Source organism: Simochromis diagramma, unplaced genomic scaffold (genome assembly GCF_900408965.1).
Source record: "Simochromis diagramma unplaced genomic scaffold, fSimDia1.1 OVJJ01000176.1, whole genome shotgun sequence".
In the NCBI taxonomy this organism is placed as follows: Eukaryota; Metazoa; Chordata; class Actinopteri; order Cichliformes; family Cichlidae; genus Simochromis; species Simochromis diagramma.
In genome coordinates, this window is record NW_024386892.1 from 2,040,546 (window position 1) to 2,058,961 (window position 18,416).

At 43.5% G+C, this 18,416-nt stretch overlaps 1 protein-coding gene across 1 annotated transcript; it reads right to left on the reverse strand.

The window, feature by feature from the left end:
- Window positions 1-785: 785 nt before the first annotated feature.
- Window positions 786-6,472, reverse strand: vax1 (ventral anterior homeobox 1). Its single transcript, XM_040033723.1, has 3 exons — window positions 6,140-6,472; window positions 4,852-5,039; window positions 786-2,437 (listed from the first exon to the last, which is right to left on the reverse strand). The coding sequence occupies exons 1-3, from the start codon at window positions 6,351-6,353 to the stop codon at window positions 1,895-1,897; spliced, it is 945 nt and encodes a 314-aa protein (XP_039889657.1). The 5' UTR covers window positions 6,354-6,472; the 3' UTR covers window positions 786-1,894.
- Between the last annotated feature and the right edge of the window lie 11,944 nt (window positions 6,473-18,416).

Genomic DNA, 18,416 nt, shown 5'->3' on the forward strand with positions numbered 1-18,416 from the left:
AACGCTGCAGCTCTCCCGTCCAGCCGACTCATTAGATGGTGGAGCAGGTGAGAAAACAGGATACTGGCTGCTAGCCCTAAAGGTTATTGTTTCGAGTTCACAGGAAAACAAAAGGATGTGGAAACGAACGCTGTAGTCAACTGTTTCCTTTTGTTGTGTAGATTTTAGTCAGAAAATACAGAAACTCACATTTGTGAAAAGTGAAACGAATGTCTGAACTGAACTGGCACCATTATCCCGGAGAGAACCCACAGGGAGAACGTAGGAGCCGGGGCAGCATGGCGGGACGGTGGTTAGCACTGCTGCCTCGCAGCAGGAAGATCCTGACTCCGCCATCTGCTCCGGCCTTTGTTGATTTCATTGTTTTAGAGTTTGGAAAAAGGAAAAAAAGGCAGTTTTTTCTACTGTTTCTGATATCTTTTGTACAAAATTAATAAAACGTTTGCTTATATAAATAGCTGTACAGCCCTAATAAAATTACACTGTCACTGCAACACGTTAGTCCACTGTGTTGCTTCATAGCTTTTGTTCCCTCCAGTCAAAGGATGAGTGGGAATAACATCAGCAAGCATCACATCAGGCGCGTGTAGAGGAGGTATGACAGTCATGAGATTTATCATAACTTAATTTATAGCAACATGTATGGAAGAAAAAAAACACACTTGTCTTTGTCTGCAGCCGTATACATAATATATATCAACATTTGAACCACACGTTTCACAAATTTCAAGATATTTCACAACAACAGCACCAAAGAGCTTTTGATTGAATCCTCAACCCTGCTAATACATTCATTCATTCATTATTTTCCAGATATACTAATAATCTATTAATTACAGAAGTAAATAATTTACAATAAAATAACAACTTTAAGGTACATTTTGCATTTCCAGTACTTGAGTACTACAATAATTTCATTCAGTCTCCACAAGAATCATCGGCCTTAATCTTTTCTGAAGGCTGTGGATTTAAGAAATTTTGCACAGGAAAGGTTAATGATTGAAAAAGCTGTTACCTTGTAGCGTTCAACAAAGCAAACAGTTTCAGCTGAAAAGCCTTTTCTCCCTTTCAGTAGCTCGTACCTGTGCTCAGCTCCAACACGCAACAGAAACTGTACACCAGAACCTGGAGAACTCGTAGTGGAATTACAGTCACACACACACACATTTATACATATGTGTGTGTGTGTGAACAGCTCTCATGCTGTATGACGACATTGTTCGGGATTCTGTTTTGGTTCAAAGATAATACAGATTTACAAAAGATGCTCTTATGAAACATCTGCATCTCTGATCGCCTGGGTTTCAGGAAATTAGCCTTGCTAAGGTAAAATTTTAAAAGCGCTGAATTATCAGGATGACACAAACTGCTGCTCAGGTGTTTGACGTCTCATGTTGTTTGTCTATATCTACTCACTGCTCTGACACGCACCTACCCATCACAATCAAAGAACACAGTTCAACAACATCACCATAACTTTACAGTTCCTGTCACCAGTCTTCAGCGCCCTGCCGTAGCCTGTATGCACCACAGTAGCAGCTGTATTCTCTGCGCGCTTTAGTATATAGTTGGTTTTTGGACTAAATATTTGTTTATTAACAGAAAGACATCTGTTAGTACTCTCCTCAGTGTATATCTCTCTAATTCTCTTTTATAAAGTCCTTTATGAACTTCTTGTGCAAAATCTCCCCACTGCCACCTTTTCTTTGTTAAGACGAGCTTATGTTTGCTTCCTTGTACAAGGCGCCAGATGCGCAACTGGAATACATGAACTGCTACAAAACATGACACAGACAGATGAAGAGACAGCTCGAAACCAGAAAATGACAATAACAGCCAAGGAAAATAACCGGCACGTGTCCTGAGGAAACAGGACTCCGTCTATGTAAAAACATTATTCCAGGATTTTCTTGTCCATGGATTCTTTGCCATTGGTCCGCGAGTAAGGCTCAAAGGCAGAGGAACTCAGGTAGCGTGCAGAAAGTTCCTGCAGGTTTCCAGCCAGGGAGCCCGCCATGGAGAGGGGGTTGGAGGAAATGCGGGTGGCGACGCCACTGAGTAAGGAGGGCATAGGGAAGCTGAAGAGGCTGTGAGCTGCCGGTGAGCTTTGCAAGCTTGCCACTGTCCCTGAGCTGGTGACGGCGGGTAGCGGGGGGCTGCCGCCTGCTGTGCCGGTGCTTCCTCCGCTACTGCTGCTGCTACTGCTGCCGTTGCTGGCCATGGCCATGGAGGGCGGCCGCAGGGCAGAGCCCAGAGTGCCGCCGCCGCAATGAGGCAGGAGGCCCGGCAGGCCGGGAGGCGTCAGCAGCCGGCCCTGCTCCAGCAGTCTGAGGACACTGCAGGTGGCTGCTGTTTCTGAAACTACCGAACGCAGCTCAGAGTCCTTCCCCTGGTCCTTCTTCTGCTTAGTACGGCGGTTCTGGAACCAGACTTTCACCTAGATTCAAACACAAAAGAGAGAGCCTTCTGAGAAATAACAATCATATGCAGTTCCTCTGTGGCTGTGCTATACGTAGAGCGGTGCTCACAGATCCAAATCCTGTGCATGAATATATAAATATTGTGTGCTGGTATAAAATGAAAGAAAGACTAATATTCACTGATATCTGCTGCTTCAGTGTGAAGTCTAAAACAGCTCGTCTGCACAGAGTACAGCCGCAGCTGCCTTCCCTTCCCCCGTGCAGATGCAGCGTTAGAGCCGTGCTAAAGTGTAACAGCCATATAAGTGCAGACATTTTAATAAGCACAGACAATAATACGTGTAGGCTGACCGACAGCAAGGCGATTCAGTCAAACGTGGCACAAACCACACACGACCCAACAGAGCCATCGGTAAACAAAAACATGGGAATCTGCCCATTATGTTTGATTGCTGCGCTGCGATGTTATTTATTGGAAAATAAATGATCCACAAAGATTAATAACCAGCTGCTCAATTCTGAACGTGACTCGTCAGCATTTGTGTTTTTTAAAATAGCCTGCTATTAACATTAAGAGCTTAAAATCTCAACATATTTCTATGGAAACAAAAGCCTGAATACCACATTCACAGTAAACCTGCTCCATACTTGTTTCTCTTCACTCAGAGTGGGGATAATTAACTGCAATGACATCAGCGACTTCTTTTATTACCACCACAGGATTCACCGACCCTGGAAATGAAGGCGAAACTTCACGAAATATCCTCAGACAAATGAAAGAAATCTTAAATGTAATATTTGACATTGACACTTTTTGCCCCTTAAAAATAATATGTGATGAACAGAAAATGTTAAACTTAATTTGAATTAAATAAATTAGTCATAATAAAATATATTTCTAACATTTTAGAGATTTATTGAAAACTGTGAAAGTGAAATCTGCAGCAGGAAGAAATGTATTTCCATGCCTGAGGATATTACTGCTGTAACTGGGTAAACTAGCAAGTATTCCATTTTTAATTCAGTTTGATTTATGATTTATTAAATAAAATGTTTATGTAATAAATAAATATTTGTGTAGTTATTTATTTATGTATTTATATTTACCTCACGGTGCTTAATATAGATTATAAATAAAATATAAATTACGCCTTTCATCAGAAACAGTCCATTTTTATTATATTTACATTTCTTTTATCCATCATTTTATTTAATGTGACATCTTAATAGTTCCGTTTTAATAAGCGGTATAATTTAAAATATGAAATGTTGCTGACACATGAGACTATTTTAGTAAGGAGCAAAATATACACGTACCAATCATCAGCAAGCGCCCAGCTCAGTCCTGGTGCTACTCCACACGTGAATGCTTTCCCTCCTCGCTATAGTCTGTGGGTTAATTCTTTACACAAAGTGAAGAAACGCCACTGCTCTGTCCAATAATCTCCGTCCACAACATAAAGACTGAACAAGGTGGTGTCCTGAGTGGACTCAGTGCAAAGATGTGAAACTGCAGCTTCAAACTGCTGCACACAGCCGAGTCTCATTCCAGAAAACTAAGCACTGAAAAGTTCGTTTCCTGTCTGACGTTTATATGAGAAAATGAATAGTTGCGCGTGGGGAACAGTGGTTGTGTTGCTCTAATGAAAACATTTAAAATGTTAACACACAGCTAGGTTAAAATAAGCACAGCCGTTGCTGTTAGTTGTGTCTTATTATGACCTCGTGCAGGCCTTTTCTCAAGGTCAAGTTCATTCAGCTGTGGCAAAAACCACATTAACACAAAGTGCAAACTGAGGTCCCGACAGCACCGGTGTTAAAAATCCCAGAGACGAGCCACAGGCGCTGAAACAGGCTGGGATCGCCGGAGTGACTCGCTGTGGAATCTGGTACAAAGAGCAAACACAGTTCACCCACTATGAACCTGTGCTGACCCCACACGTACAGCATGAAGACAAATCGTGAGCTTTCCTACGGCCTACATCTCAGTCAGACAGTAAACACAGGATTGCTTTATTTGAATTTCATTTTTTATTAGAAGCTCAAATCAAATATTTTTGGGGTCTCTCTAAAACAGTAAGTTACAACTGCTTAGATATGATTTTTAATGGTTACTGTGGGTTGAAGATTTTTTTCCATACAGCATGCAAACCAGTGACCAGCATGAAAATCATGTTTCACAATCAAAGTGTAATTATGTGTAAAAATATCTCCTTAAAACACAAAAAAAGTCCAACTTAAATAAACAGTAAATGGCCTCTGAGTCATAATTAATGTTATAATTTCACGTGCTTGAAAATGAACTGAAATTAATTTAATTATGTGGTTACATCCACCTTCCTACGTGCTGAAACACTAGCAGGAAAAAGCTGATGGTTCAGTGCATAAAGACACTTTGTTTAAATCCATGGCGGCGTTGCTGGGTGCATACCTGCGTTTCAGAGAGGTTGAGCTGACGGGCCAATTCTGTGCGTTCCCTTCCAACCACATACTGACACCTCTGAAACTCCATCTCTAAACGGTAGAGCTGCTCTGCAGTGAAGGAGGTGCGGGTACGCTTCGGCCGGTCCAAGTCCAAACCTTTGGGCAGGATGATTTCTCTAATGGAGCCTTTAGCATCTGCAACAAGCAGCAAAATAATTCACAGAGGCAACATCACAGGACACAATGTAGACAGATTTGACACCATCTCAGTTATTAATATAATTAGATTTATTATTACTAGAATCATATTTCATAAAGCCACAGGAGTGGAGGTGCATTCGGAGTAACATTGAAGTGTGACGTACTCCGAATGATTTCTTTTCATCAGTGTGACTGAAATGCTTTGCAGAAAACCGAACATTTAATTTAAGTTTATAATAAAAAACATTAAATCAAAGTGAGCCTATTTATTTTTCATTCACACGACCCTGCACAAAAGACAAATGAATAAAATGCATCTTTACAGTCTGCTTATGTTTTCTATTATTTCAGATTATGCTGTGAAAAAATGAATAAATAATTATTGTATAATTTTATTAAATATTAGAGTAAAATATTTTAATTGAAAACCTTAATGTGCTTTTTTACATTTATTAAACAAGTGGTTTTGTTTAGGTATTATATTTATTATTTGTTTTCAAACACTCGTGACAGAAAACACACAGTGACACTCTCAGCTGTTCTCTCTCATGCATTTAATGCGATGCATCATTTGTTGATGTTAAATAGCAATAATAACAAAGTGTGTGCGTATTTTCCCTCTGATTAATCATCTTTATAACTCTGAAAATATAGGGGATATACCTGGGAAGGCACATTTAAATCTGCTTATTTTAACAGCAAATCCTAAAATCGTTGCAATAATTAATCTTAAAATATTAATTCTAAACGTTTTGTCATTGTCTTAAAAAAGCATGTGCACGTAACACAGCAGATAATTCAGTTCTCTTACATTTTGAATCCTGGAGCAATAAAATAAGAAGAAGTGAGTTTATCAAGCTATATTTTAAAAAAGAAAAACCTTCTGGTGTTAGGCTTAAAGTTCAGTAAAGTGCTTCCGATCTACAAAGGCTGATGAGCGGTCGGCGTCCTCTTAATGAACTAAACGACCACACTGTGACATTACGGAGCTTGTTTTACAACTTTTTTCAAGATAATCTCATTTTTCAAATTTGTCAAATGCATCTGAGTGCGACAGACTGATACCAGCTTAAAAATCAAAGGACGAACATTACCTCGAACAAGTATTCTCCGACAGTAGTCTGGGTCTCCTGTGCTCCCCCTGTTCTTGTCACAAGTGTCCACGGTCCCGGAGGGGGCAAAGGAGTCCTGCTGGTCCTTGAGGAAGCTTTTGGTCAGGCTGCCCTGGGAGTCCTTGCCATCTTTCCCCTCCTTTAGTCCATTCTTCAGCACCATCCCTTCAGTCTCTTGGTTGTATCTGACCTCCATGCTCAGTTTATCCTCTTAGAGCCGCCGCTCGTCCACCTCTGATTTTCCTTTGTCAGGTGGGGGAAAAAAGGAGATTATGGAGAATGCAGCTCACCAGCCTGTCCGGACACTGTGGGTTTTAGTTTCAAAACAGCACCTTTCAGCAGTGCAGAGTCAGCTATCTAATGTTTGGAGAAATACTTCCGCCGCCGCCAGACCAAGGAGTCCTATTATCACTGACCAAACTCCCTTGCCCAATGATCATGGACTTCTCAGTAAATCTCAATAGTAATTCAATGCCCCCCTTTCCTCGTTACACAGCCATCAGGCTGATAGATGATCTCCAAATAATCAGAGCCATGGATGCGCACTCGCTGTTTCAATTGATTACGGTAATTTTGCTGCCTCCACATTTGCGTAACCTCATGAATACACAAAATTGTTTGGGGAAATAGATCAGGTCTTGATAGAGGGGTTTGTTCGTTCCGTCCCCCTCAGTTTGCCTGCTCTCAGTGCAGGGTATCAAGACAAATGATTGGTCTTGTCTCGCAACCAAGCCTCCCGCACACAATCGCAGAGGTACGAGTCGACCGGAGCCCAAAAAAGTTCCCGGACACGTCGTTCTTCCGGTGCCAGAACGCGGCTGGTTATTTTGTCCCACTGACTTTTTACAGCGTACCTTGTTGCTGCAGCCTGTCAGTGAACTTTGATCTCATTTTTCCCGTTGGCTTTCTCTCCAATCAGTGGAATTCTGCAACGTGCAGATCTTGTCACTACGCTGTTGTAGGCAAGAGAAACTGGGAGTGAGCCAGAGAGGGAGACAGAGTGTGAGAGAGATAGCTAACAAAGGGTAATGAAAAAATCCACACATAGCAAAATTTATGAAGGCAATGATGACTTAGCCAGCCGGATCACCACAACAATGCTGGGCTCCTCTTAAATGAGAATTGTGTTCAAGTTTCCTGTGTCATCATGTGATTCGGTCAAAGAGAAAAGCCCAGCGAGGTCCTTCAGTATTCAAATGATTGCACCCTAAAAGCCATCTTCAGCTCTCGCAATCTTAACCTGCATATTTGAAGGAGACAAAAAAGGGGAACAAAACTTGTCATTAGTGCTTCGGCTGCCTACGCTCTCTCTCATGCACGCATACCCCTGAAATGGCCCCTACCTCTCTCCACCACTCGCCTTCCAACCCACTACCCACCCACCCAGCCACCAACTCTTTGCTATTTTCATTGTCAGTGAAACAATATCTCTGAACACAGCAGTGGCCAGTAATCCAATAAGACCATTGATTAGGCCACAAAGATTCAATTCAAACCAGCGGGCTAGTGCAAGGAACATTCTCTGGCCCTTCTTGTCACCTTAGCTGGCCAGAAGCCCTCTTCAGGCTGCCCCCCTCCCTGAGTGCCATTCATGCCTTTATGGGAAACAGAGAGGAAAAGGAGTGAAAGATGGCAATTATCTAATTGGACTATTAACACACAATTCTGTGAGTGTGGCTGCCCGCAGCAGTCTCAGGGTGGGTTTAGGGCCGCATGTTGGACTAACTTTATTCACACAGTGTTTGGGGGATTCAGTGTGAAATAGGGAAGGATCCATTGTTTGACAAAGGTAAAAGGAGGATGAAAAGGGAGCGACTAAAGGGGACCTGGGTTTTGCAAGCTGGGTTGCAGAACTACAGCCTGGGAAATTGATTGAGGATGCCTGGTCTTGGCCTCTCAGCTTCATACAATGGCTAAGAGGGGAGTTTTACACATTCTCAAAAATAGCAACTGTTCAGCGTCCAAAAAACCCGAGAAAGCAGGTAACGTATGTAGTACAACACATTGTCCAGTAGTCAGTCAACAAGACTGTATTTTAAATAATGTAAGTAAATAATAATAATTTGCAAACACACTGCAGTCCTGCAAAATCGGAACAATCTGATTTTCATTTGTAGATCTTTTCCTTCAAAAGTGCGTCTTTTATTAGTCCAGATCGAGACTTTAAAAGCAACGTAGCACCAGATAATCGTACCCGAGAATTACACCAGCATAAATGTTTCGGTGCTATTACGAGCAGTTTCCAGGTTTAGAGCTTATTTGTTGACAGAATAAACAGTGATTACACTGAATGTGACGTTAAACTTTCCAACTGTTCAAAAAAGGGTTCATCGGGTGGAAGTGGGAGGGGGAATAAAAATATCCATCCCTAAAATTAAAAGAGAGACACTGAGACCCCATCCCAGGGTCTGGGCTCGTGGGGCCCTCTCACTCCACTGGCGTGCACAGGAAGCCACACATTAATTAATGGTTGCAGCGTTCAAGGCCGCAGCACATTGAGGAGCAATGACACAACTCGCTTTCCTGTGATTGGGCTGGACTAGCTAAAGAAGCCAGCAAACCTCCCCTCCTAACACAGGAACAGCTAACCCCCTTGCTATCTGTCAACGTTCCTGGCGGCACAACTCATGATAATGAATGATGAACACGCCTATGCCACGCAACGTCCTGCAGCTCACACACACTAAATGCCCATTGCTCATCCATAATCAAGACCTGTAGTCTCATTAGCTACACAGAAAGCCACACTCAATGGGGTGGCTGTAGCTCAGGTGGTAGAGCAGGTCATCTGCTGATCGGAAGGTTGGTGGTTCGATTCCTGGCTTCCCCTAGTCTGCATGCCAAATATCCTTGGGGAAGATACTGACCCCAAATTGCTCTCCGATGCAATGTGTGTGAATGTTAGCTATAAAGCACTTAGAAAGATGTGAATGGGTGAATGCACAAGTTGTGTAAAGCTTTGAGTGCTCAGATGAGTAGAAAAGCGCTGTATAAGAATCAGTCCATTTACCATTTACTCGATATCAACCACTAGCCCTGGACCAATGTATCCCAACGATGGTGAGTTCAGGCTTCATCCCAGTCACATTACCCTCTTTACAAGTTACTACATCTGATAATCCTGAGATGAAATAGGAGCCCTCTGATGACATGAGGAGTTTCCAGTGGCAACAGCTGAACTGCTTAAGGTCTTTTTTCTTTAAGGGGACATGCGGTGGTCCACCTTCAGGACCTTAGGTCAGCTGCTACCACAGAAGATATACATGGCTTAATCTAAATGGGCCACACATTCAGGGCCTCCATACAGAGGTATTAACCTGAGTAATACAGCTTTTTGTACCCAGACCAGTTCTCCTTCAGAATAAAATTAGAACTCGGCCTTAAAGTCATAAAGACTTTTCTGTTGGACGATGTCTGACCAAAGGCTCAACGTTTAAGTGACTACAGTTCACACAAAGCAAGAACACAGTTATATTTAAGGTACCTAGCTTACAAATATGTGAACGTTTTCACAGTTCCTTAAACAGAGTCAAATCAAAATTTCAGCCTTGATCTGAATGGATACTGCAAACAACACTAAAACAATCCAGTCCTTAGCTTCATGATCAGTCCATGCTGTAAGATATACCTGTTCTTGTAGTGGTGGATGGCTACAAGGGAGCCAGCAGAGGCCTTATGGGAAGAACAACCTGCACCGCTTTTAACCTGTTCCTTAACCAGCCTGGCCAGTGAAGGCCAGTGCAACTTCTAAATACCTAAATGGTATTCATTTCTGATGGTACCTGCACCGGAACCTTAGGCACCAAAACACCTGTATTTGGGTTGCTGGGTCAGAATGGGGTGTGGCAGCACGGTGGCGTGGCACAGTCACCTCACAGCAAAAAGGTCGTGTGTTTGACTCCACAATCTTGCCCGAGCCTTTCTGTGTGGAGGTTGCATGTTCTCCCCAGGTACTCCCAGCTTCCTCCCACAGTCCAAAGACATGCAGTTAGTGGGGTTAGCTAACTGGTGATCCTAAATTACCCATAGGTGTGAATGGTTGTCTGTCTCTGCGCTAGCCCTGCGACAGATTGGCGACCCGTCCAGGGTGTACCCCGCCTCTTGCCTTAATGTAGCTGGGATGTGCTCGCGCCATTAAAATGTCTGGCTCCAGCCTCACTTTCTTTGGATCACCATAAGCAGGTAACCTTGAAAGGATTGCATTTGCATGCAATCTGCCTGGCCAGTAGTTAGTAGACTAGTTAGTAATTAGTCTTTTAGTTAATAATGAGCTCTGTTCTCATTAAATTGCTGGCTGCCTGCGTAGTGTCCAAAAAACTATATGTGCTTTACAGATAACTGGGAAACTTCAGACCTGGTCCTGTTAGCAGAAACAGCATCCATCCCATTTTGGATGCTTTTGCATTAATTTGCCTGGACAATATATTTTCTTATACTGAAAATTAGCAAGCTATTCTGTCCACCTGCACCTCAGCCTCCCGTCTTTTTGTTAGTGCTACGTCTCCAAACCATACATCATAGCAGGTCTCTTACAATCTTGTAAACCTTCCCTTTCCTTCTTGTTGGTATCCTTTTGTTACAAATCGCCCCGACACTCATCTCCACCCCCTTGATCCTGCCCGTCACCTGTCTCGTGCACCGTGCGTTGCTTTGGATAGTTGACCCCAGATTTTTAAACTCATCCACCTTCATTTTACCTTTATTACCTGTTGACCATCACCAGTCCCTTAAAAATGCTTCACTTTCTCTAAAAGTGAAGCATCAGTAGGATATTAAACTTAAATTTGATTACTGACTGCAGCCCCCTTACCAGGGTCTGCCTTAACCCCTCTGCATGGGACATGACATGTGCCAAGTAGTAAACAAAATCAAATTTACAGGGTTTGATTTTCAAATTGGCGTGCTGAAGTTTTGCACATACCTTGTCCAACCAGGCCAGGTGCTGCTGAAATGTGCGTCCAAACATAATATCATCAAAGTACATCAAACGCAGTGTCCACTGCAAATCTGCAAGTATGAAATCCACCAATCTTTAGAAAGTACAATTCACAGACAGAATTTCAAACATTAAATTCAAACAATCCTTTTTTAAAGCATTTTTGTGATGATCTTTTGGATTAACCTTCTGTTCCATTGGCCAAATCAAGTGTGGACAACCAGCAGGCATATCTCAGGCTTTCAAGTGCATCATTAAAAGGGCATATATATCCTATCTGGTGACATCATTAAGCTTTCCACAACACAGAACCTGAGACCACACCCCTTTTCCTGCAGAAACAAGACGGTCAAATAATGCCGCTGTCAAGCATTTGTTTTAAATGATCTGTTACGTCTCCTGGAGGTGGGGACAGTTTGATAGGCCTGGCTTTACATATTTCAGTTTTATGTAAAGCCAAAAACATTTCCCCCAGCTTCCGATTTATTCTGCCTTAGAGGGCCTGGTTACCATTAGATAAACGTCTTAGTTTAAAATGATTCAGCACTCCCGACTCCTGAAAGCCAGACTCGTAACCTTGTCCATTTTATTTGTCGTTATCTATCGTCCACCTGGCCTTACTTAGATTTTCTATCTCATTTTTTAGACTTTGTAACTAATTTATTGGTGACTTCAGATAAAGTAATCACATCTTAACATCCATGTAAATGCTGAAATTGTCAACCTCAACACTGCGTTTAATCTATTTTTAGACTCAGAAGTATTCCTAGCGTTAAAAAAAGTCCAGGGCTTTTGAGAACTCCCCCATTTGAATACACATTTATTTTAATTTTTTTAACTGCAGAAATAAATAAATGCAAATGACAACTAGCAATGATTTCTGAATAGCTCATAGTTGAATTTAACAATGAATTTCTTAGTCACAAAAATGAAGAAAATGCCATTTTTATTCAAATTCCATGCTGGATTGAGCAAATGTGACCCTACCAGTAGATTGTTCATATTTTGAGATGGAATGTCTGAGCCCTTGTACACATATTTAAATTATTTTTAAGTAGAGATATAGATAGATTGAGATATAATGTGAGTACCATCTGGAATCTCCAGAATGGTGTTTGGATTCAACTACTGACTGATATTTTTATTTTTTTATTTGCTTAATCCAGCATGTAATTTCAGATACGGATTAGTAAACTAACAACTGTAAGCAGAGAAAATCAGACTGAAGGTGTCAGCTGTCCTCACCAGTGCAAGAACTTCTGTTCAACCTTACAATTCAAGAAAAGAAGGCCATCCCATCCCGAGTAAATACTAAAAGACGGTGCGTAAGAAGTACAGCAAGCTGTTCATACCTGAGGCCTTGGAAACTGCCAAGCAAAGACTCACAGCCTTGGCCACCCACTTGAAGAGGTTCACCAGAGACATCGAAGGCAGGAGAATAAACCAGCTGTTCTCCACTGAACCAGCCAAGGTGTACTCTCAGTGGCTGGAGACGGAGCAATACTGGAAGAGCATATGGGAGAAGGACGCAACCCATAACGGCAATGCTCAGTGGCACAGCAACCTCCCCAAACAGGGTCCAGTAACCACCACAGTGTCAGACATCCAAGAAAGGGTCTCCAATATGAAGAGTAGGACAGCACCAGGCCTCAACATGGTTCACTCCTACTGGGTAAAGAAGCTGACTGCAGTCCACGAGCGTCTGGCAGCACAAATGAACTGTTGTGGAAGTTTTCCAGTTAAATAAAGCCTGCAGACGAGCGGTGAGCGGTAGCTAACATTCTTTAATCAAAGCACACAAAGAACAGACAACCAAGCTTGATGAAGTCCCTGCATGTCCGCGGGACAGACGGTCAGCAGAGTCTCTCTGAGCCTAGCATGGCTCTCAGTTAAATACCTTCTCCAGGAACAAAAGGCAGTACACAGCTGTTTCACACCTTGAGGTTCACACTCCCTTGCTACCTCCCAGAGTCCTCGAAGAGACAAAAGATTCTTCCTGTGGAGTTGTCTGCTTCCCCCAACTTCCTTGCTACACCCCCACCATTTGTCTTAACGTATGAGTATCAGACATGTTAAAATCCAGTGGCACCAAGGCATCATACAATAAAATAATGTGATTAATACATAAGTAAAAGAAATTCCTATACAGAACCAGCTGCTAGTTGACGAGAGACACCCGGAATGGCTAACCAAAGGCAGTCCTGATCCTCAAGGATCCCAAGAAAGGACCGGTCCCATCAAACTACCGGCAAATAACTTGCTTCAGCACCACGTGGAAGCTCCTGTCGGGCATCATAGCAGCTAAGATGAACAGGCACATGGGTCAATACATGAGCAGGGTACAGAAAGGAATTTGCAAGAATACCAGAGGCGCAAAACACCAGCTACTGGTAGACCGAGCAGTCGCCTGAGACTGTAAGATCAGGCCGACCAACCTGTGCACTGCCTGGATTGATTACAAGAAGGCCTATGACTCAATGCCCCACACCTGGATCCTGGAATGCCAAAATCAACAGGACCCTAAGAGCCTTCATCAGGAACTCAGTGAGGATGTGGCGTACAACACCAGAGACCAACTTCAAGCCCATAGCACAAGCCAGCATCAAGTGTGGGCTCTACCAAGGAGATGCTCTGTCCCCACTGCTGTTCTGCAGAGGCCCGAAACCCCCTCAGTGAGATCACTGACAAGACTGGCTACGGATACCGACTACAGAATGGAGCAGTTGTCAGCCACCTCCTCTACATGGATGACATCAAGCTGTTTGCCAGGAGTGAATCATAAATCAATCCACTGATCCACACTACCAGGATATACAGCAATGACATTGGAGTGTTGTTCAGGCTGGAGAAGTGTAGTCGGATGATAAGAAAGAAAGGGAAGGTAGAACTGAGGGGATCGAACTACCAGACAGAGGGTTAGGGTTAGGGGTTACCAGACAGAGTTTCAGCCTTGGAATGAGTCAGTTTGGCCACATGGAAAACACTCTTAACATCATCGTCATCCCATTATTATTATTATCATTTTAAGAAACATTACTTAAAAGTTCATAGTCAGTTTCAGTGAAATAATTCTCAGTCTGTTCATAACTTGATTCCAAGTCACACATTGAAACAGTTTGAAAATTCGGTTCAAAGGTCGAACACAGAATGAGCGATACACAGGGAAGCAGGGTAATTGAGCAGAGGAACCAAACTGTGGAAGGCGTCTCCTGTGGCTTAATAACTGCCTTTCTGCTAGCTGACCCATTAACAGTTCTTTTGCCCATGAGCGTCTTGGCAGGACTATTCTTAGTCTGAGCTACTTCATAAACATGAACAGTCTTTTCATAGCTGGGCCCATAAACTGGAAAATCAGTATTTGTTTTAATCTCCACTATAGAAAAAACGTGCGGCGCAAAAACACAGTCATTTGATTCAAGCTGTTGTAAGGCGCAGTGGCGATGACGAACGCGGCCGTGACTCTGGCAGACGAGCTGAACACTTTCTATGCTCGCTTCGAGGCTGCAGCTAAGGACTCCAATGATGCTAGTGTTAGCGGCGCTAACGGCTGCAGACAGGAAGATGCTGCCAGCACCGGAAACATGCTCGTCATCTCCGAGCATGAAGTAAGGAGAGCCTTCAAGAGAGTGAACACCAGGAAAGCAGCAGGACCAGACGGCATCCCAGGTCGTATCCTCAGAGACTGCGCATACCAGCTAGCTCCTGTGTTCACTGAGATATTCAACATCTCTTTATCTCAGTCGGTGATCCCCACATGCTTCAAAGAGTCCATCATTGTTCCTGTCCCGAAGAAACCCCACCCTGCTTCTCTCAATGACTATCGCCCTGTAGCCCTCACCTCAGTAGTGATGAAGTGCTTTGAACGCCTGGTCAGAGACTTCATCATTTCTTCACTACCAGACACACTGGACCCACTACAGTTCGCTTACCGTCCAAATCGTTCCACAGACGATGCCATCTCTCATCTCCTCCACACATCACTCACTCACTTGGACACTAGAAGGGGGAATTATGTTAAAATGCTCTTCATAGACTACAGCTCTGCATTTAACACCATAATTCCCTCCACACTCACCACCAAGCTGGAGCATCTGGGACTCAGCTCATCTATGTGTCAGTGGATCTCCAACTTCCTAACTGGCAGACCACAGGCAGTAAGGATGGGCGGACATGTCTCAGCCTCCACCACTCTCAGCACTGGAGCCCCCCAGGGGTGTGTTCTGAGCCCCCTGCTGTACTCTTTGTACACATATGACTGTGTGGCCACTACCAGCTCCACCACCATCATCAAGTTTGCTGACGACACCGTCGTGGTGGGCCTGATCTCTGATAACAACGAGACGGCCTACCTGAAGGAGATTAGGAATCTGGAGAACTGGTGCCAGAGGAACAACCTCCTTCTAAACGTCAGTAAGACAAAGGAGCTGATAGTGGACTTCAGCACTAAGCAGGAGAGGAACTACCAGACCCCCGTCATCAACGAGTGCCCAGTGGAGAGAGTGGACAGCTTCAAATACCTCGGAGTTCACATCACGCAGGACCTGTCATGGTCCTGTCACATCAACACCGTGGTGAAAAAGGCCCGTCAGCGTCTCTACCACCTCAGACGCTTGAGAGACTTCCAACTGCCCTCCAAGGTGCTCAGGAACTTTTACTCGTGCACCATAGAGAGCATCCTGACGGGAAACATCTTAACCTGGTTCGGGAACAGCACCATGCAGGACAGACGAGCTCTACAGAGGGTTGTGCGGTCAGCTGAGCGCACCATCCGCTCCGAGCTCCCTGACCTGCACTCAATCTACAGCAGGCGGTGCTGGACCAAGGCCAGGAAGATGGTGAAGGACCTCAGCCATCCCAACAACAGACTGTTCTCTCTGTTGAGGTCAGGAAAGCGATTCCGCTCCCTGAAGACCAACACAGAGAGACTGAGGAGGAGCTTCTTCCCGCAGGCGATACGGTCTCTCAATCACACCACCACACAGTACTGACCCACACATACAGTTCTTACACACACTGGACATTCTGGACATTGTTTTCACTTCATCACTTAAATCACGCTGCTGTTATTGTGTATATATTTATTTATATTTCTTCATACATTCTTATATAGTTCTATATTGTGTATTTTGTTGTACAGTTATTTTATTTTCAACTTTAATTTATATATTTTATCTTATTCTTCCCAGTTAAATTTACCCTTCATTCTAATTTGTGTTGTACAGTTATTTCATTTTTAACCTTAATTTATATTTTATTCCTTCCTAGTTAAATTTACCCTTTTTAATTTTTCATATTTATTTCCTATCTTATTCATAGCCTTTTCCTTTTTGTTTTCTTTAGGTCACGAGCAGTTGTCCAAGCATTTCACTACATATCGTACTGTGTATGACTGTGTACGTGACAAATAAAATTTGAATTTGAATTTGACACCACCTCCTCCTGGAAGACATACAGTGATGGAGGCAGGCACCACCATGGCTGAGGTGAACATGGTGCTGGAAGCAGCCACTGGTTGCGGCGGAGAAAATGGAGCACTTGTCCGCTTGGGCATGCAGACAAGCGAGAGACTTAACGCGCCGACTTCTGGTGAAGGGAGAGCTGCATCACAGCAGGGCTGGGGAGATCCATCTGCATGCTGGGCAGCTGCTGCTGTGGATGGAGTTGGAGGGTGGTGTGGAGAAAGTCCGCTATTAGAGGGTGTACTGCCTCCCATAACCAGGGAAACGCATCAAAACATCCCTGCAGCTGCTAAACTTTTTCCTCCAGGGCCTCTTTTCCAGAGAGCTTTAACCACGCACTGCATAAATCCACCACTGTGTGAACTGTCTTGATGCATGCTCAATCATCCAGGTAAGTTAATCCCAAAAGGATGATTCTGTTCATCTGGACGTAGCGCTTTCAGCGGGAGAAACATTTCGTCACTCATCCAGGTGACTTCTTCAGTCTCAGCTGACTGCAGGTTTCCCCGACCTTATAAACAGTACATTTGCACAATAACTAAAACCATCCCACTGGATGAACAGTGGGCTGTTTGAACTAATTTCCCAGAACTCGTCTGAGGGGTTATGGTGTCGCTGGGTCCGTCATGCTCCGGTCGCACTGTCACAGCCTGGCTGAAGCAGACTGTGTGGAAGTGAGAAGCTGGACCCAAGTGCAGACACACAAAGACTAAACTTGATTGAAACAAAGGGCAAGCCGTTTTTCATAGGCTGGTAAAAACAGTACAAAATAAAAGGGAAAGGCGAAACTAAACAATAGCCTAGACTGGGATCAAAACATGAAAGAACATGAACATGAAGACCTGGCATGGACACATGAAAACCTAGAAACATGACATGAACATAGCAGATGACCAGATGAGGAATAAATGAAAACACACAGACTGAAGACACACAGGAGGTGATCAGGGGAAGTGGAAACACATGGACAAACAGCTGATACGAATAAACATAATGACACTACAGCGAAGTGAAGCACAATGAGACGCAGACATGTCTAACCGATGAGGGAGACTTAAACTCAGAGGGTGATGACACAAAGGGATCTAACAAATATTGAACTAAAACTTGGGCAAAATAGAAAGAGTTAACTTAAACATAAGCCATCAAAATATATACAAACTCAAAGCGCTGGGTCACAGGAGCCAGGGCCGTGACACTGAGGACTGCTACTTTACTGTGGTGGTTCTCCAGATGCTGCAAACAGAACATGAAAGACAAAACAGAGGTGTGTACACAAACAAACACAATTTTGCTGTGATATGTGTGTGTATGTGTTCCTGTCTAGCTATCTTTGTGAGGACCGAAATCTGCATTCTACTCTACTTGTGAGAACCAACAGTCACTTGTGAGGACACACACACGGTCCTCACAAGTTTGAAAATGTGGTTTCAGTGTCAGGGTTACAATTAGGTTATGGTTGGGTAACGGTATAACTATATCAAGTAAAATAAAACAACATGTCAGTGCAGAGGACTATAAAAAGTGACAGTATTTTGTAATGAACAGAAAAAATACAGGGTATGATGGGGGGGTGAAACAAACATTCAGTAACATACTGTTGAGTAATGTTGCTGAATGAGAACAGAATAACACTGATATTGATATTAAAAGAATCTCCTACAGAGCGAGGTTGTACAGTCTCGTAGCCACAGGTAGGAAGGATTTCCTGCGACGGTCGGTTCTGCATTTAGGGGCGATGAGTCTTTTGCTGCGTGTGCGCCGATGGTCCATCATGGAGGCGTGCATGGGGTGAGAGGGGTTGTCCATGATACTGAGAAGCTATTTTAATATTCTCCTCTCAGACACCTCCATCAGGTTCTCT